This window comes from Nilaparvata lugens, chromosome 4 (assembly GCF_014356525.2).
Source record: "Nilaparvata lugens isolate BPH chromosome 4, ASM1435652v1, whole genome shotgun sequence".
Taxonomy (NCBI): Eukaryota; Metazoa; Arthropoda; class Insecta; order Hemiptera; family Delphacidae; genus Nilaparvata; species Nilaparvata lugens.
Genome location: NC_052507.1, coordinates 18,363,403 through 18,385,339, shown reverse-complemented (window position 1 = coordinate 18,385,339; position 21,937 = coordinate 18,363,403). Strand labels below are relative to the sequence as shown.

Below are 21,937 nucleotides of genomic sequence, written 5' to 3'. Positions count from 1 at the left end.
TGCTGGAAACTCGATTGCCCCCCTGCGTCCACTGGCCTGGCGAATTTTGATCCAGGTAAGCTCGTACGTCTCTGTGATAGTGCGGCGGGGCACCATCTTGTTGGAAATGAAAATTATCATTACCGTATAATGCACGATTCTCACGAAATTCAGAACATAGTAGGTTTATAATATAAAAATTTGATTGCACTTGGTCTCATCCCTGGAAAAACTCGCTGAAGGACATGAAAAGGATTTATTCATCCTTGGAAAAATAGCTGATAATTTCGTCGTCTGTTGATGATGGAAGTGAGTGAGCGATTGCATGTGTGTGGAACTGAGACAAAGTTATGACTCTGTTGTTGAACTTTTGTAATCATTCAATCAGGTACTTAGTGCCGGTTGTACAAGAGCCGGTTAAATTTTAATTCCAGTAGAACCAATCTGATTAGCTATCTTAGTGAAATGAAATGGTCTTCTCTGATTTGGATTAAAATTTAACATGCGTTTGTGAGAGAAATTTTCGCATTCCTCTGGGAATTAATCTCAATCCACTGTGATTAGATAGAACCTTTCTGTATGAACTAAAAATATATTATAATTTCTTCTTTCGTAATAAATTTTGTATGCTTTTGTACTCCAGAGCGGAGCTCAGTGCCCCGATATTGTCTGTATATTGATTAAGGTTTGGTATGGAATATGTTGCAGTAAACTAAATTGAAAGATTTGTCAGGTGATGTTCTTGAGTTTGATGTTAATGATATCATATCATATCTCATTATGTTCATATTGATGATAGTTTCCACAATGTTTCTATCTAATAATAGATTGGTTTGTCTGTTGCTAGTTATTAGACACGTTAAACAATATGAGGCAGGAGCTCTCAGGAAAAACTACACACATTGGAAGTTTGGAATCAAACGTTGAAGAACTTCAGGAGAATCTGGAGGTGTTGAACTGTGAAGTGAACAACAAAGCACAACAAATTACTAAAGTCATGAAGGAAGGAGAAGAGGTATTAAGGTGAGCTATGAACTTCTGATTAAACATGATCTATCATGTAAAAATATTGAAATTTGGATTATCCACATCCAGTACCTATTCTAAAAATCAATTGTGTGTTCTAAAATCATACATGTACTTCAGCTTCATCTAATCCATGTGAACAACTGTACATATTATTCTCTGTTTGTTCCTCATCCACATTCTAACAAATAATTCATGCTTACTCAGCACTAATATTACATAATATCACACTCATGCCAGCACATCATGCTTTGAATCGAAATATTACAAATTTAACATTGATTCAGCTTTGTTAGCTACTTCCATTCACTTTAGGATAATTAATAGTCTTAATTTGATGATTGAACATTGTTGAACTATCAATGTGTTTGATTGTAGTATCTGCATTTAAAGAATATTCAAGTGATTCATATATTTAAAAAATTACAATTAATATACCACCAACTCATATGCAGTATTACTTGTGATAACATTGTAATGCATTAACTGTACTAAATTCAGTCGACTTGTTTATAAAACACTCAAACTGAATTTGATAAAGATGTCTTCCAAGATGTCAATGTATATGTATGTGTGTTCATGATGAAAGTATAAGAATAACTGATTGAGAAGCTTGGCATATCGCTTATTGGTATTCTACCAATGCTGCAATACAGTCCTTACAACTGAAGCTTTTTTTTTTTAAAGCAGGTGGGTCACATATTCGAATCAACCATATGTATATTTTATCCAGAAATATTAAAAAAAATGAATTTTCATTCCAACAATTCACTTCATACAGTAGTCTTATGTAAATTATTATACTTTTTTATCATTTTTACATTTCACTCATATTTTGCCTGCATCATCAAAAGCATCAAGAATGCATGCTCTTAAAATGTTTGTTTATTTACACTGCAGTTTTACAGCTTACATGCAATATTTCTATCATGTATCATTATGTATAATATTGACTATATTGTATAATTATTCATCATAATATAATAAACTAATAATTAATTATTTCTGCAATAAAGTTAGTAAGACTACACTTAATTGATAACCATAGACAAATAACTTTAATTTATCACACGCTAACATCAACTAACACTAGCTGTCATATTTATGATAGCTCCTCCTCCTGATAATTGAAGGCTATATTAACTGGGGAGTAGTAATGGGGCATTATAAACAATGTAAGTAAATAACCCTGGAATTACCATTCTATTAGTATCAGATAAGGTACAGTTAGTGAATAATTCTGTATTATTGTCGGACTTTATTATAAGTTTTAAAATTCAGGATCAGCATAACACATATTGAATTCTTAGTGCATAAGGTTGTAATTGATAGTAGAATTTTGTCTTTGCAATTTTATGTCGGTAGGTTTTAAACTTATTATTTTTAGCAGCAGGTGGACATTGATGACTGACAGTAATTAAAACTCGAGATTTCTGATGAAAACCAACAAGAGAGTGAGTTGTAGATACTTTGAAGTGAAATTAGGTATCTGCTTATAGTTTTATATTTGATGCTGCAGAGCTTCTAGTTGACTATCTGACATACTTTGTAATATGACTTATATTATCCCTGAAATATATTATTCAGATATAAGGTACCTCATAAAGCTTTAAATCTTATTGTTACGCTATTTTCCATGGCCCAGAAGTTGATCAAGAAACACAATAAATAATAATATAACTGCGAAATTGTGTATCATACCGTAGAATATTTAATGATTATCATTCCTATGAAATCCATTCACATCGAACAGAATCATTATCATCTATGTTTTTATTGGATAAACTAGTAGGCTACCTTTATTGTCTCTTTTCTGTATAAGGCTACTTGTAATATAAATAGAAATAAAAATAAAAATCTTAGTACCCTTTTTTGAATTATTCTATTTTTATTACTATTTTTTTTTTGAATTATTTTTCAAGACTTGAAAATGGCATCAATGTTGAAACATGTGATAAAATAATTCAAAAGAAGGGTACTAAGATTTTAATTTCTATTTATATTACCTTTATTCATATTTTTCTCCATACACTACTAGTTTCAGTTAATTATGCCATTCTAAAATGAAGTATACCCATAAAAAATCAATTATATTTTTTATAATAATATATCCTTGTATTAGCTTGCTAATAATTGGCTATCATAGAAAAGATAGGTTAATACCGTAGCATAATAGAATATTGTATTAGATTGCAGAATAATTATCTGTGAAGATAAAATAACCAATCAATATTGATGAGGCTTGAAACTTTTATATGATTTTGTACAACACTTGAAAAATCAAGTTGTTATAGTTTGTCCTATCAACTATCAAAATCAACTGTAGTTTGACCTATAGACACGAAATTTCATTCCTCATTTCTTAAAAATTTTCCTCTTCCCCATTTTAGAAAATGTATTTCATGTCCTGATAGCTGCTTGAAAATCACTCCAACAACATAAATTCAAATGATTGCCTTCACATAAATCACAAGCTTAAATCAATATGAATTCAATGAACGAAGCTTGCTCGCTATGGATCGCTGAAAATGGTCTGAAATTCAAAGAGACAATTGTTCAATGAATGCTCTCGATTTCCCATTCTCTAGAATGTATTTCATTCCCAATTTCTCCATATTAACCTCAACAGAATAAATTTATTATAATCTAATCAACTTAGAAGCGACACAAACTTTGAATTATTGTACAAATAACCATAGATTCCTGTACCATAATGCATGATCACATAAGATAACTAATTGGTACCGTTTCTATCTGTTTTCTCTGTTTGATAGCAATAGCGAGAGCGGTTCTATGCGGACAGCTATGACCGTATTACTACTTCCGTTTCTATCGTGGCTCGTTTTTAACTCGTACCCGTTCACACTCTTCTCTTTCTTACTAGCGTTGGCCTTGCTGCTAATCGTCAGCTAATCGTCAGCTTATCAACAGTTAATCGTCAGCTAATCGCCGATTTGCTTCACACTCACGGGAGCGACACGCGAGGGAAGTACCTCCTCGATCACTCTATTTTTTCTATTTCTCCTCACAACGTCAATTTCCTTGTCTGTGAAGTGATGCAACCCAGTGAAAAGTGATCATAGAGACATCTCTCAGAGTTTTGTGCTTTTTTGTGAAAACTTCAAGCAAGACTCAAATTGTGTTGTCATACATGTGGGAAACGAATACTTTATCATGTAAAACTATGAAATGTTGTTCAAAATTGTCATCAAACGTATCAAATTTGGATATTTTTTCCTTTCAAGTGATTCAATATTCTCCTCAATGAATAGTGATAAATTTCTATTTTTTTCGCTTTGATTTGAGACAAATTCAAACAAGGCTTTCAACTCCCATAAAAATTATGTGAAAAATAGATTCACAACTGAGTAAAATTCCCAGTATAGCAACATATTATTTTTATATACATTTTTGGAGAATGGTTTGCTTTTTTCTAATTATTTTCGTCTAATATCTCCCTTCTCGCCTGTCGCTCTAGAGTGTTGTGTGCTCCTGCTGGCTTCCTTGAAGTTTTCAATAATTGAAAATTATCGATTATTTTCAATAATATTGTTATCGAGTGCTGTGTCGTGTGATAATGGATTTAAAATATGTAAAGTAGATCTAATTGATTGTCTAATTATTTTAGTTATCGTTTGTTTCAAGCTTCATGCATGTTGAATAAGACGGCTATTGTCTAATATAAATTTTTGTATTTTGTTTAGCGAATTATAAATGTTTGTAAAAACTGTCAAAATGTTTACTGTGATGTATTGTGATAATATGTCGAGTGATATAGTTATTCTTTTTTATGTTTGAAATAAATGTTTTCCACAATGAATTTCGATATTATTTTCCATCATTATTTCAAAAAATAATGTTAGGCTAGTTGAGTGTTGAAATGTTGAATACAGTGGTTTTCCGAAATTCGAATGGCAGTAATAATTAACATTTATTTTCATCAATAATCTATTGGAATAATAGTTTGATAATTTTTCATGGTTGTGAAATGATTGAAGATGAAATGAAGATGGTATTTAGAAAAATTATTAAATTAATAGGATCAAAATTCAATTTGCTTTCATGATGTCAATCTAGTTAATCTCATGATTGAATGAACTCAACTTGGTACTTACCAAGATTGGTACTTACAATTGTATATTTACAAAACAATGATAATGAAGCTTGTCAAAATAATACTTTGAGTGAAATTTCACGATTTCATCCAATTATATTCAAATACATTCTTTAATAAATCATAGAATCATTTGAGTGTAAAGAATAATCGTCATTGCAATCTATAACTTCATACTCTCATAATAAAAGATTTTTATAAAACTTGATGATTCAAATCTTGAAAGTGTGTGAAAATATAAAATATATACAATCACTGTAGATAACACCTGCAAAAGAGGAATTATCTCATGCAAGATATATACTAATTATATAATTGAAAATAATAGAAAGTTTCAGTATTTTAAAAACTCACTTATTTTCCCCCTTTCAGTAGATATCCTGCAACATTCTCACTTAATGCTGGGCTGCACCATATTTTCTCTATTGTTTAACAAACCGAGATTAAATGCAATCTCAATAAGGTCACATCCAGTATACTTAGTTCTATATTCACATTGGTCGTAGTTTATGCAATCCAGCATAAATTGAAATTAAACCAATATTCATTTTAACAAATATTATGCTTCTAATTTTTAATTTTGAACTTTGTTTTTCTTAGAAATTTGAATTGTTTTACGATGGAACAATAGCACACTATGGTATCTCTTGTTTATTAAATACGATGATTAGTTATTCCATCGACAGAAAGAAACCAATGATAATCTGTCATTCTCGTGAGTTGTATTTTCAGTTGAAACCATGATGCTGTGAACCTCGAAAATCATTATCCAAGTGTTGAGATTTTGTGAACAATCAGAATAGAAGAAGACAACATATTGTGTTATAATTCAAGTTGAAACCATGATTCTGTGGACATCGAACATCATTATTGAAGTGTTGACATTTTGTGAACAATTCAAATAGAATAGGACAACATATATCTATTGTGTTTTCAATTCCAAAATGAAAATTGGGTAGCCTTCTTTAAAAATTCAATGAAGGCTGATAGAGAAAAAAGTCTATTTTTTGGATTAATATAATCCAACTTCTGAAAATTTTTGAAATCCAGTTAACCTTTGTCTACCAAGTACTTACTACTTATCTGAATATAACTCGATATACATTATTTTGCATTGCATAATAATTATATACTTTGTGATTGTATTCAATTTTATCATTAATTAATCTATTGTTTTTTAAATTTAATGCAGACAACGGGAGCAACAGCTACAGGAGACGTTCCAGTCGCAGTTGGAAGAGATGCATCAGAGACATCAAAAGGAAATAGGCGTTTGGCAAAGCAACGTCGAAGAACTGCAGAAGACAATTGCATCATCAGCTAAACGGTGAGCATGCAACTACAGTGCATTTCATGCAAATATGTACTAATATTATAATATTATAATATTTATGAAAATTGTTTGTCATTTGAAAAATAATTCCATAGTACCCCACTTTATCTAAAAAAATAATACAATAGCAACTAGTTTTTATTTTATTTGAAAAAGGTTTTTAAAAAAAGGGTACTATAGAATTATTTTTCCACCAACAAATCAAGTAGCAGTGTTGAAATACGTTATTAGAACATTGTATAATTTGTCTCAGTACTTCTCTTCATTTCATGCTTGTTGGATCTAATTCTTAGATAGTGACATATAACATGCGATAACTCACTCATTTAACACATCATATTGTCATATAACTTGTGTTGTTGGGTAATGAAAGGAAATATGATGAAATAATGGGCCATATTGATAAAGTTGAGCATTTTCTCATACTTCTAAAATATGGAGCATTTGCTTCATTTTGTATGAATTAAACGTGAGCAAAACCTTTTGCTCATGCTCATCAAAAAAATAGTTTGAGCATTTGCTCAAAAGTAAAAGATTTCGCTCAAAATTGTATGAATAAACTGAAGCATTTGCTCAACTTTTGAAGCAAATGCTTCAAAAAGGTGACTCTACTTTGGAGCAGACTTTCACCGTATGCTCATAGTAAAATGGCTCAACTAATTCTCATCATAATAATACAGATTATGGTCAAAATTACAAACTTCATTTCATTATCATTATTTATGATTACATTATAATGATAAACCATCTTGTTAGGAATCCTATATGTGTTTCTCAGTCTATAAAAAACAGATATTCCATTAAGAGTGAATAATTATTCGATTTAGTTCAATGATCACTTGGAATTGCGAAAGTCAAGTAATGGAGTAAGTTAAACAAATAATATAGGCTACCCCATATAGAGCACCGTGTAACAGGAGTAAAATATTTTCTTAATATAAATTTACAGTTGAAGCACAAATACTCACTATACTCACTATAATTAAACTAAACGGAAATTTACAATAATAAATAACAATAATACAGCACTTTGGTATTACAGAATTGGTTTACTATTGTAGATGTTTTTCTATCATAAAAAATGCATAGAGTTATGTGAAAACCCCCAAAAGACACTAACAATCAACATATTACATAGATATGTATGATAAAGGAAAGAACTGGCTTGCACACTTACGGGATATGGAAATTATGTTTGACACATCATCATGTCTGAACTACTGGACTGATTAACTTGGAATTTTGAATAAATAGATTCTTAATTAACCAAGGATGATTATAGGCCTATTTTCAATTCTTTAATATTTCATTACGTCAAGTTTATGTTAAAATAGACCCTTGCGGAGCACGGGTTCCTTATTGCTAGTAAAGAATAAAGCAGATGGATTGAGTGAGCCCTGCTAGCGTCTTGCAATGGTGTAATCTGATCTATGAAACCGCTCCAACACAATTTACACCTACACTGATTTCAATTTTTTCAATTTATTAAAAACACACAAAACAAGACAAAACAAAATTACAAAGATTTACGAAACAAATAAAACACAATAAAATGTTACAAATATAAAAAAACAATGGGCTTAGTGTTTGGGTGTGTTGGAGAAGAGAAAAAAAAAGAGAGGAAGGTACCTAGCCAACTATGGTTTCCCATGTAATAGGCAGGCAAAGAAGAGAAGAGAAGTAATGAGGAAAAAAAAGGAAGGGAGAAATGGGGGGAAGGAAGAAAACAGAGGAATAGGTACTCAAAATAAAGGTAAGCGAGTCCACTGAAAAAAGAAAAAAACTGATGAAAAAACAATGCTGGAGCAGAAATCTCGAGTCATATATCTAAATGCCAATTACTCCCATGTGATATGACTAAATATTTGATTACAAAGGAAATACAAATCTAAAGCTGCGTTTTCACCAAAGTTATTAACAAGATGTTAATATAACTTAATCTTCATAGATTCTATTAGATTGAACATAACTTATCATACACATGATGGACATATGTGTTTGCTAAGTTCCGTTCAATCTAATAGAATCTATAGAGATCAAGTTATTAACATTTTGTTAATAACTTTGGTGTAAACGCAGCTTTATCAACTGATTTCTGTAACTTATATCTACGAATAGATACTTTTCATCTGGCTGAGTTTGACTGATTGTCTTGGGGTGGTACTTGAATGAAAGTGGAATGGGAGATATCTTTGTTGAATTTGAAATATTTGGAGAGAATACTGTTGGAAATCTATTGAGGGGAGATCAGTATAATTATGGTGTGAGAGCAAGCAATCAATTCAATGAAACAACTACAAGGACTCATGAACGGTTCAAATATGAGAGATTGTCAAAGTATATTTGGAAGAAGTCAGGAGCTATTTGTGGAGTTTTTTTAGAATCACAATGCAAAATCCATGACTACTTGAAATTTATGACTGATTATTGTAACATAGTTTAAATTATCTTAAATTGTATTCATGCTCATAAGGAAGGACTCTGGTATTGCACATACAAACTGTACGAGAAAAGATCCCATACTTTTTTCATTCAATCACACAAGCTATGTTATGGACTCTGTGTTATATCTATAAAATATATAAAAAAAATACCATAGAAGTAGAAAATAATGTCCAATAAGGAAACATTAACTCTATACAGTCAATACATTGACTCTCTGTCAAATGAAACCTTGAAACTTTAATAATGTGACAATTGATCATGTTTTGGAGCAAAACCTCATTCGATCATCCAAAACTGAGTGATTGGAATAGCTAGTTCTTCAAAGGCTTTCCTAAAATGGCTGCTACTATATAAATAAATCTTCCATCAAAGATATTCTGTTCAAGTATGATGACATCATTATGGATATCACTGGAGATTGTGAAGAAAGTCATCGAAAGTAAAACAAGAATAATAAGAGATGAGAATTATTTCCAGAAGCATAACCTTCTCAAGACAACATAACATTTTTCTTCAAGACTCTGATGGACAACAGAATCTACATAATGTTATCAATGGTCTGGAAGCAAGTGAAGAAGTGTGTGATTCACTTTTGAACGTATAGAAAGAAATAGTTATTCGGTCTCCAACGATTTTTATCTGAACATACTTGTGGCAAATTGTAAAAGTGTATTCTCACCTATAAAAAGAAACAGAGTTCTTTCATTCTCCACGATGCAATCAAACAAAAATCCTAGTCGTAGTTAATTCTAGAACAAAAAGATCTGATCTCTGTATTTTTACTAGGTAGCTGTTTAAAGATAATTCAGCATTGAAGTTTTAGTGCAGCATGCATTTCTACAATAACCGCAATCTCTGTCAACATCTGATGGATATTTGAAAAAACTCTTAATCTCACTTGGCCCATGAAATTGTAAGTGAAACTAGTTGTGGATTTGACTAAATCCCTTAATATCGTTGACAAATTCGCATAATGATGACATGGCTCTCCTGAATTCAACTCCTACTTAACTTTTCAAAACTTCAATACGCTGCAAGATTATGGAAACTTTGTGATGAGAAGAGTTATGAAAATTCTCAATAAAGATGGAGTGATACAGGTGGACATAGATTTTCATGTCTATGGTCTAAAATCAAACAAAGGTAGTGAACATATTAGAAGCAGCAGAGTAAAAGAATCACTCCAATAATATGCTCTCCAAACCATCGAGACTTGATTTCTAAATCTGTGGCAAAGATTTATTAATGTGACATGCAAGAATCTATAAAGGAATAATCCATACGTCAGCTACGTACAGGAATACATACATTCATTCATTCATTCATTTGTGGATAAAATTACAAATCATTTAAATATGTTTGGGGAAGAATAACAGGCATGGCCCAAAACTATTCGAATCCCAAATTTTTATACTGAATAACTTGTTACCATTTCAAAAGAGTCTGAACGGGAATACCATAATAGATGAATCAATCAAAAGTTAGTGAAATATCATTATAATAATACTGTTAGAAATAATATGAATGAATATTTAAATTTTCATTTCATTTTGTTTTGACACATATCTATTATTATATTGGATATAATTTCTCAAAAGTTCACGACAAACTGGAGATTCACGAAAGATTAACATTTTCATACTAAACATAATCATTATGATAATGAATGAATGATGAATTCCATTTCCACCATGAAGAACTAAGAAATTCCACAAATATTTCTTGGAAATTAACTGACCACTATAATTATCAAGTAAGCGTGGCCAGTGTGCAATTAATAATATAATTTATTTAGCCTGCAGCGCATCACAATAAATTAATTTGAGATAAAAACAATAGAACATAAACACATATAAATATTATCATTATTCTAACGTAATATATTTCTTGAAACCCAAGTTTCGTTTATTTCAAACAGTCATTTCTTAGTTTCCTTGCAGAATGAGATGAAGTTTGTAATTTTGTCCATAATTAGTATATGATGATGAGAATTATCAATTATTGAGACTTGAGAGTTGAAAAATCGTGTTCAGCGACCGAAAATACATAAAATAGCGTTCCTGAAATACATAATTTGAATGCATAGACTAGTAGGAGCGATGTGATAGACAGGCCACTACGCGCATTAATCATGGGGGAGGACCGCGCCACAGCGTAACAGTGCTACTCATCCCACTCCCACTGCCGCATCTATGATCGTAACCCCCAAACAATATATATAATTGGATCCAGGAAGAAACGGCCTACAACGTTTATTGGGAGCATTTTCCAAGTCGGCTGATTACTTGAATATTCGAGAAATAACAAAAAGTCCATAATAAAAAAATACATTTTTCGAGATATTTTATTTTTTTACGGATAAACTATGCGGTTTATCGCAAAAATGTAGAGGACCACATTGAAAGCCAGTTATGTGTACATGATATTGAGAAAAAATTAAAAGCTGTACTACGAATAGTAACTGCAGGACAGGCGATTTTATAACCGCGCGTTTTTACAACTTACCCCCCTCCCCCCCAAGCTGTCGATCACCCTGGGACGTGACGACATCGAGTTTCATATACACTGAAGACCCCCTAACAATAATCCGAAGTCAAATTCTCTGCTTCTCTCATGTATGCTCAATGTAAGCCAGCGCCTGGACTATATAGATAATACTCGAACTTTGAGTTGTTTACTTTTTTCTTGAACAGTTGCAATACTTGAATTACTACTATTTCATGGCCCGATTTCCTGGGCACGTATTAAAGCTAATGTACACAATTTATAGACCGTTGAACCTATAATATTCATGGACTATTGAACCCATAGATTCAATGTTCCATTAGATTTAATAATTGTCCTAGAAACCAAAGACTAAATCAAATGGGCTCTGAACGGGAATGTTTGTATTTGACAGGATAAATAAATTAGTTCTAATTAATAACAACAATAAAAAAACTTGTAGTACCCTCTAATATACAAAAGTATAAAAGTTGTTTCTATTAATTTGTACAAAAGTAGCCCATATAAGTGTAGTGTTTTTATTAGTTCTAATATACATTTTTAATATTCACAAAAATATCACCGAATCATGATTGAGAGAGTAGAAGTCACCTTAAGACACACTCAAATCACGTAAAATGGTTGAGTCTTCACTTTTCATAATTTTCCAGTCCAAAAATATTTATATAAATCAGAATTTTATTTCGAATATATCTTCACTTTCATATTATTTCCAATAAAAACATATTTTCACACGCCACAATCTACCTGCTCTATTCCTTCATTCATCGCAACGATAAACATAGAACAGAAGAAGCATTCAATCATCTCAGTCATCTTTCCCAATATTTATTTCTATAGATTTTTTAAAGACTTTGTAAGTTAATAGAAAAATGTATATAGATATTGCCAAGATAAGTATTTGTTCTCATCAGGCACAAAACACTAGTATTGTAAGGTACAGAAGTAAGGGTTAAGTAGGTACAGTATTAGGTACAGTAAGGTACAGTATTGTAAGCCTACAGAAAAAAAAAATGAATCAACTGAGAATTAATAGTGCTAGAATATTCATTTAAAACTAAAATTCATACAAAACTATTTGAAATGACAAAATTTAAATACCCCGGATCAGGAGAGCTTGCTGGCTAACGTATTAAGCTAACTTAGTAGGCTACATATTTCTAGATTAGCCACTTTATCATGGCTTTTGTTAGAACTTCTCAATCGTTCAGTTGCCTGCCTCTTCCAATCTCTAAAATATAATTCATAAACGTCTTATTGTGGAGAAACAAACTAGTCTATGTTACATAATAGGAAAACCAATATAAAAATAATTATATGTTTAACGCAATGTTACTTGATAAAATAAGTAATAGATTATCATTATGATTTCAATGTTCAATTTCAAGCATGTATGCACTTACAAGTTCTTGATTAGAGAAGTACCTATTGAGATATTTTAATATTTATTTAATACATCTTACATTGCCAGGTCTGACAATCCTATGGTAAACACTGCTAATAATGAACAAAATAATAACACTTCTATGATGAAAATTCAACTACAATAATAATAGGCCTACATAATAAAACATATTTGTGAAAATTCATGCTGAAAATGGAAATGATGGTGATATGAATGAATTGAATCAGCAGAATTGACAGGGAAGTGGTAAATATGAACGTTACATGTGGGAGGATATTAAGGCTAGGTGAGGGGTAAGGATGAAGAATATAGAGGATTATAGATATGAAGGAACCCGGATTTTCGGTGGGGTTCTGCCACTCTAGCACCTTGAGTTGTTGGGACGCTGAGATGGAGGTGTCCAGAACTGTATAAAAAATGTAGTTATAAAATGCATTAATTTTTGAGGATACAATATTTTAGAAATCTTAGTACCCTTATCAAATTGTTCAATCACTGATTTTAAAAGGGTACTTGGATTTATAATTTTTATTCATATAATTCTTATATACTCCTGTAAAAATCTTTTAATTAAGGGTTCATTTGGTAAATTATTTAATATTGAATAATTGGATATACCTTCCACAAATTCGAGAAGGAAAGCTGTGAGTTCTACATCTCGACAGCAATAGTTCAATTATCATGAAACCCTCATCACCATTTTGATATGCATACCATTACATCATAACTGAGAATTTGACAACAAAATAACCGGTATGCATTGCCAAGTAATAACTTTCAATTATTATTTCACAGCTCGTGAAATATCACCAAGATTTGTGAAGAGAAAATGATGTAAAGTGGTTTAAAGAGACAACATCTATAGAATATTATATAATAGGAATGTTTTAATTCGGAGAAAGAATTCACTGTAACTTGGTTTTTCAAATTGTATGAAACTTCTTTGGAATTCTTCATGATCAAAATATTATGGTCTCTTTTTATTTTGAAGAACCTTCACCCGTGCACTGTTCAAAATGACCATTGCTTTGAAACAAGTGGCTTTAGACTATTAAAATGTAAATATTGTTCGAAATAAGGGTTTGTTGAGTGGGAGTTTGAACATTACTTTTCAAATTTAGCCTTGTTATCAAATAAGGAAGTCATTCAATTCATCCAGTTCAATTCTTATATTGAATAGTGCAAGTAAAATTTAGACAATTCATCGAAATTGATGAAGCTACTTTCACCCTTTGACTAACTTACCAGGAGGTTGAAGAGAAGGAAGCCTTTTTAAATAGTCTAAAATCAATTTGTGATAGTGTATGCAGACTATATAAGAACTACTTGGGTCATCAATGGATGAACTAAAGTTTTATAGTTTTTCATAGTGTGAGATTTATAGTGGAATTAAAATTAATGGTTAGTCTCTGAGACTAGTTCTAATGATAATCAACATAAAAAACCTTTTGACCAGCATCGAATTTATCAGGAAAAAATATTAGAGAATTAAATACTGTTTGTTTGTTGCAGTGATGAAAATAAAGACAATTCTAGTGCAGCCAAAAAAATCGAAGAGCTTGCCAAGCAGTTGAAAGAGAAAGAACAACAAATAGCAACATTAACGAAGGAGAAGCATCTCTACCAACTCGAGTTGATGAACAAAGACAAGGAATCCGTACAAGCCAAACAGAGAAGAAAAGGAGGGAGAGGAAGACATCAAGGGGGGAGGGGACAAAGATGTTAAAATTCATAAAATTATTCCAAAAGTTGAATGCTCCGTTGTTTTTTAGAATCTGGTGAAAAACGTTTGATTTTCATGGCTGTGATTGATACCACACGAATTATGATCGAACTTCGTTGTCTATCTTTTATAAAATTTGTTGTCTATCATCTATAATTTAGTGTTCGACTTCGTATTTGCTACCTAAATATTGTGGCATACTTTCCTAGTCATTGCTTTCAATGTTCCTACGACTCTGTTCTATCAATTTGACAAATCGAATTTGTTGAGCTGTTTCATTGCTCAACTTATTTCATGTAATATGATTATTTACATATATTGAGGCATCAAGACCTGAATTATTTTTGAGACTTGTAACATTATAATCACAGGTAGAGCAATTGCTTATTCTATTGAGCTCACCAACATCTTTCATAAATAAGTATAATATTCACGTTGGAAAATATTATTAATAAACACATGGTGCGGCACCACCTAGAACACAAAATTTAAATTCCTCTTCCAAGTATTTCTCAAGCTAGAGAAGCTTCATAATTGTGTAGTACATCATGTAGTTTATGCCTATATCTTGAATTCTTTATACTTCCATACTGAAAATATTCAGAATGCAATAATGGGAGTAAGTAGCCTGAAACAACATATTATTGTAAATTAATAAAAATCTTGATTCAGATGTATAATTAGGCTTACATATCCATGATGATTTTTAATCGCTTTTCTATTACAATCGCTGAAAGTTTCTTCAACTTCAAGGGCTCTATTTTACCGTTAATCTATTTCACTTTCAGTTTCTATGTTAGTCCTGCTATCATTAAACTGAATTGATTTTTCAGATGATCAAGATATCTATGATTATTTCTCTATTTGTATATCGTTCAATGTAATGTATGTAATAATTGTTTTCCTAGAGAACTTTTGTATAGGCTATAGATTATGTCAATTTTATATAAAAGTAACAAAAATTAAATATGACTGTTGAACTATGTTTTTTCTGCCATAACAATAAGATGCCCTCCTGGACCAGACCTCTCTCAGAACCCTAACCTCCAAAAAATCAAATTCCAATAATTAACATTTGATCAACATTTAATTAAATAGCTTCTTCCAGCTCAATATTTCGATTGGTTGGCAGCCTTCCATCTAAATCTGTCTATTGCTACTTTCTCCCATTGAACATAGCCATAGCCACCTCTAATACAGGTATTAGAGGTGGCTATGACATAGCTCATAGCACCCAGATCCTTCGTCATTTGTCTTAAATACTGTAGCCGGGGTCTTCCACGACACCTTTGTTCATCAACTGTACCTTCCAGAATATTTGACGTGAATGCGTCGTCCAATCCAAGAATGTTGTCTGTCCCTGAGAAAATTCAGAAGAGGTCTCTTTTCCACCGCCCTCTGGAATACCTCCTCATTCGTAACTCTGTCAGTCCATTTTATTTTGAGCATTCGACTCCAGCACCACACTTCAAAAGCATTTAGAGTCTTTTCCTCAGCCTTACCAACAGTCCACGTTTCAGGCCCATAGATAGCTATACCACTACCTCCGTAAACAAAGCCATAGTGCATTCTGGTGACGTCAGCACAAGTAGGGCTACTCACCACCTCCTACACCAATAAAAACACTAACTCACATTTGTTGATTTCAGCTGATCTACATCAGCTAGTATGTTATTGGAGGTGGTGAGTAGCCCTACCTGTGCTGACGTCACCAGAATGCACTATGACTTTGTTTACGAAGGTAGTGGCTATACTCCAATGTAACTCTTAATTAGTCTCTTTCTTATTTCCAACGTTAAGCTGCGTTTAGATCAAAGTTACTAGTAGTTCTGCGAACAGTAGACCTCGCTCATGAATAGCCTACAACTTTCAAACTAATTAGAAGGGCCATTAAGAAAGTACAGTATATTGTGAAGATTTAACCATGTCATCCATTATTTTCTCCATTGAAAGTGCTAGAGACATTGTTTCCAGGGACGCCGGACTTATAAATGTTTCTAAAGGAGGTACCTTCATATCGTCCCCATATTTACAATATTACAACTTTTCCGTTGTTTTTTAGAATCTGGTGAAAAACGTTTGATTTTCATGGCTGTGATTGATACCACACGAATTATGATCGAACTTTGTTGTCTATCTTTTATAAAATTTGTTGTCTATCATCTATAATTTAGTGTTTGACTTTGTTTGCTACCTAAATATTGTGGCATACTTTTCTAGTCATTTCTTTCAATGTTCCTACGACTCTGTTCTATCAATTCGACAAATCGAATTTGTTGAGTTGCTTCATTACTTACTTACTTCATGTAATATGATTATTTACATATATTGAGGCATCAAGACCTAAATTATTTTTGAGACTTGTAACATTATAATCACAGGTAGAGCAATTGCTTATTCTATTGAGCTCACCAACATCTTTCATAAATAAGTATAATATTCACGTTGGAAAATATTATTAAAAAACACATGGTGCGGCACCACCTAGAACAGAAAATTTAAATTCCTCTTCCAAGCATTTCTCAAGCTGGAGAAGCTTCATAATTGTGTAGTACATCATGTAGTTTATGCCGACATCTTGAATTCTTCATAATTTCATACTGAAAATATTCAGAATGTAATAATGGGAGTAAGTAGCCTGAAACAACATATTATTGTAAATTAATAAAAATCTTGATTCAGATGTATAATTAGGCTTACATATCCATGATGATTTTTAATCACTTTTCTATTACAATCGCTGAAAGTTTCTTCAACTTCAAGGGCTCTATTGTACCGTTGATCTATTTCACTTTCAGTTTCTATGTTAGTCCTGCTATCATTAAACTGAATTTATTTTTCAGATGATCAAGATATCTATGATTATTTCTCTATTTGTATATCGTTCAATGTAATGTATGTAATAATTGTTTTCCTAGAGAACTTTTGTATAGGCTATAGATTATGTCAATTTTATATAAAAGTAACAAAAATTAAATATGACTGTTGAACTTTGTTTTTTCTGCCATAACAATAAGATGCCCTCCTGGACCAGACCTCTCTCAGAACCCCCTAACCTCCAAAAAATCAAATTCCAATAATTAACATTTGATCAACATTTTAATTAAATAGCTTCTTCCAGCTCAATATTTCGATTGGTTGGCAGCCTTCCATCTAAATCTGTCTATTGCTACTTTCTCCCATTGAACATAGCCATAGCCACCTCTAATACAGGTATTAGAGGTGGCTATGACATAGCTCATAGCACCCAGATCCTTCGTCATTTGTCTTAAATACTGTAGCCGGGGTCTTCCACGACACCTTTGTTCATCAACTGTACCTTCCAGAATATTTGACGTGAATGCGTCGTCCAATCCAAGAATGTTGTCTGTCCCTGAGAAAATTCAGAAGAGGTCTCTTTTCCACCGCCCTCTGGAATACCTCCTCATTCGTAACTCTGTCAGTCCATTTTATTTTGAGCATTCGACTCCAGCACCACACTTCAAAAGCATTTAGAGTCTTTTCCTCAGCCTTACCAACAGTCCACGTTTCAGGCCCATAGAGAGCTATACCACTACCTCCGTAAACAAAGCCATAGTGCATTCTGGTGACGTCAGCACAAGTAGGGCTACTCACCACCTCATACACCAATAAAAACACTAACTCACATTTGTTGATTTCAGCTGATCTACATCAGCTAGTATTTTATTGGAGGTGGTGAGTAGCCCTACCTGTGCTGACGTCACCAGAATGCACTATGACTTTGTTTACGAAGGTAGTGGCTATACTTCAAATGTAACTCTTAATTAGTCTCTTTCTTATTTCCAACTTTAAGCTGCGTTTAGATCAAAGTTACTAGTAGTTCTGCGAACAGTAGACCTCGCTCATGAGTAGCCTACAACTTTCAAACTAATTAGAAGGGTCATTAAGAAAGTACAGTATATTGTGAAGATTTATCCATGTCATCTATTATTTTCTCCATTGAAAGTGCTAGAGACATTGTTTCCAGGGACGCCGGACTTATAAATGTTTCTAAAGGAGGTACCTTCATATCGTCCCCATATTTACAATATTACAACTTTTCCAATAATTAATTATAAGAAATCGGTCAACTGACAGAAAAATGGAATATGCAGTAGGCAATGTAGACGATGAATCGTCTCACAGACGATAGTGAGACGGAAAATGATTCTAAATAAGATGGGTTTGTTGGTGACAATGACAGGAGGTTGCTAATGATGCATTTCATAAAAAGTGGATTCAATGTTATGGCTTGTTATGCCTATGCAGAATGTTAATGCTCACAAGTCGGTTTCCGATCTCATACTAATTACTAAAAGGAAAACAAAAGCTGTAATGCCTCCGGCCGGCTCCGTAGGTCTAGAAACTATTCATCTATGAAACAGGGGAAATTCGTGTTGGAAAGGGAAGAAATGGTGCATCAGTGAGAAGTTTTCTTCAATTAAGAAATACAGTATGATTTGGAGCGGCTCAGACGTTCTCAAGGTTTACCGCTGACAACTCTTGATCTGAAAATAGGTCGATAGAATTCCTTCATCATTCCAATACAGCACACCATTCATTCAATACAGCACAATCATATTAGAGCGGCACAATTTCTATTCTAAAAAATGAAAGCCAATTTTTTTACTCATATTTATTGTGGGCACGATTTTCTCTTAACTTATTGTTTGCCGTGCTACCAATTTCTCTTAAATAGGTTGGATAGCATTTTTTACCTATTAACCTAAGGAAAGTTATCGGCTCCAAAATAGTAGATTCTTGATAAACTATGAATGGATCTATTGCTTATGAATGAGAAATCCAGTTTTCAGAGCAAACCAACTTATAATCTTCATAAAAACAACACTTAACATAATATAGCATCATTACAAGTTAAAATACTTATCCAGTTTATATAGTTGAATACAATGGCTATAGGCTTGTAGACACACAAAACAAATTATACAAAATTAGAACACCATAAAACTGTTCAAAACTCAAATTAAAACATTATAAATTCACTTAAACAGAAAAATATCCAGAGAACACAAAACCAGAACACATCACCAGCCATCATTTTTTTTAGAGAGAAGGAAAAGCACAAAGTACAGAGCAAAGCCTTGTAGACACACCTCAAAATCAGTGATGACTTCATGAACACGTCACCAAAAAATTATAAATTACAAGTTTAGAATTTACATTTTACATTTGTTCTCAATAAAACTTTATTTCGAAACTGTTATTTAAATTTATATATCATCTATATTTAAATAATCTATTAATTCTGTTTCTCTGTTTCGGTGATACCATGGAATGCAACACAATTATTTACGATAAATTCTCAGTTAAAAAGTTGTCCACATATCGATTACTCTGATATTTACTATCAAGTTTTATAGATCTCAAATTGAAGATTCGATTCCAATCGAGAAAAAATGTAATATTACATGTTAATCCAAGGATCTTTTATTTTTTAGAATAATAAAAATGGCTGTATCTTCAAAGATAACGGCGCTAGATACGAAAAAGTATCTTTCTGGATGGAGGTTGGTCTGCGGTTTTTTAAATTACAAAAAACCAGAGGTCTTATCAAAAATCGTTACAAATACGTTTATGCACCTTGTTTCAAAGAACTTGTATACCAAATTTTAGGACTGAAAATAAACATTTTGTTAATAACTTTGGTGTAAACTCAGCTATTTTACTAGCTTTCAGGCCTGCATAATAAATTATCGACAAAATTAGACGCGAGTTTCCTCCACGACAAAACTTATGTAATCAAAAACTTACGATTGTACAAAACTTAGATTATTTGTCAGTGGATGTGTCAATGAAGAAAAAGAAAATATTATGAAATTGTAGGTACCCTTTATTCTATCCTAAATAATAGGTCAACTTTATAAAGTTGAATAAACCGTAATCCCTCCTTCATTCTTTGCAAACACGATCAATTGAGAAGATTATAGCATTATACTACTATGTTAAAATCAAAATCAGATACTAGTAATATAATGTGAACTTTATTCCATTTCAACAAAAATAATTCTTTTTCAATCTGATGTTTTTTTCTGCGAAAAATACTTTGTTCGAACCCTATTTGGTTCATTATAGGGCTTCTATTACAAATGTGTATAAGTCAGCTAAAAAAAGGTGTGATCAATATGGTAAAGCTAAGCAAATCCAAATATATTCTTTTTTATCTATTTATTTATCTATTCATGGAGACAACAGGTTACCCCTAATGTGTCTCCTTCACAAATACAACAATACAAGATTATTATACAATGGAAATACAATGAGCAATGTAACTTACAATTGCAATATTGTTAAAAAAACTATAGAAATAAAAGAGAAGAAAAAAAGATATATACCAGAAAATTATCATAAAACTGAATATAGAAATGAAAAGATTCTAAAATTAAAATTAAAATGTTACAAAGAATGGATAAAACTAACAAATGAATGTCAGAGGACTGATACCTGCCAATGAAGCAACAAAATGAGTAAGAAGTACGAATTTCCTTCTTACGAGTACTCAGTGCAATAGATACACACCTATATACAGCAATGAACAATCGATAATATGACTGAGCAAGGATATCTCACAATAGACTGTTTAATATTTTATGAAATTTTTCACGAGAGAACCAGAAGATGTCCAGTTGCCCAGAGAAACAGTTGAAAAGTCTTTGAATTCTATTGACCGGAGAATTATAGTGACTCACATTGACATACAGTAGTTGATTCACATTAAGGTCAATATTGAATGAACCACACAAATATACATGTTAAATGAACAATGTCAAATTGGCCAGCAGTAGACTATGAAAATCGCATCGTTTCGAAATAATTTCTTCTCATTACATAATTTTTTTTTCTAAATAATCATCAACTGGTTTATTTTCATCCATTATTCACCATGATCATAATAAGCACATTGCGTATCGACTGTAAACCCTCCCAGATCTTCCCCTCCAGAATCTTCCTTTGTGAGTAGCCCACCTCACTTTTCACGAGAAGCCCTCTATTATCTTCCTCATGAATGAAAGTCAGTGTTTCTGGATAGTTAGTCCAGGCCTAGTACCTATAATATTAAAGTTGTTCACAGTCAATATTGGCAATAAATTTATTATTATTGTCAATTATAAGCTGCTGTTAATAGCAGTGGTATTTCCTAGCGTTATCATATGATAAAAGTGGGTAAAAAATTATTATTTGTTGTTGCCGAATATGATAGATAAATCTCATGAATACATCTTTCTTCACTATTTCCCATTGTTTATAACCTGATACAAATAATATTTGAGGAAAATGTGCCTATAATTCTGCTTACTGAAAGTGTAGGTGCATGACTTTCAGTGGTAACATAAATTCTGTGAACAATGAAAGTGGAGTAAAGACTGTTAGACGATTCCAACCTCAACT

The 21,937-nt window shown here is 32.0% G+C and overlaps 1 protein-coding gene across 15 annotated transcripts in view; it reads left to right on the top strand.

The window, feature by feature from the left end:
* Positions 1-17,520, top strand: part of LOC111055047 (golgin subfamily A member 6-like protein 22) — an 88,317-nt gene extending 70,797 nt beyond the window's left edge. For 6 of the 15 annotated variants that reach the window (XM_039426845.1, XM_039426844.1, XM_039426842.1 and 3 more), the window contains 3 exons: positions 827-1,002; positions 6,312-6,446; positions 14,320-15,510. In XM_039426845.1, the coding sequence (XP_039282779.1) occupies positions 827-1,002; positions 6,312-6,446; positions 14,320-14,533 (525 nt within the window). In that variant the 3' untranslated portion in view covers positions 14,534-15,510. Of the gene's footprint in view, positions 1-826; positions 1,003-2,392; positions 2,460-3,779; positions 6,264-6,311; positions 6,447-14,319; positions 15,511-16,598 lie in introns of those variants that run through there. The other 9 variants (XM_039426839.1, XM_039426836.1, XR_005571164.1 and 6 more) reach the window with 8 other exon arrangements.
* The last annotated feature ends 4,417 nt before the right edge of the window (positions 17,521-21,937 follow it).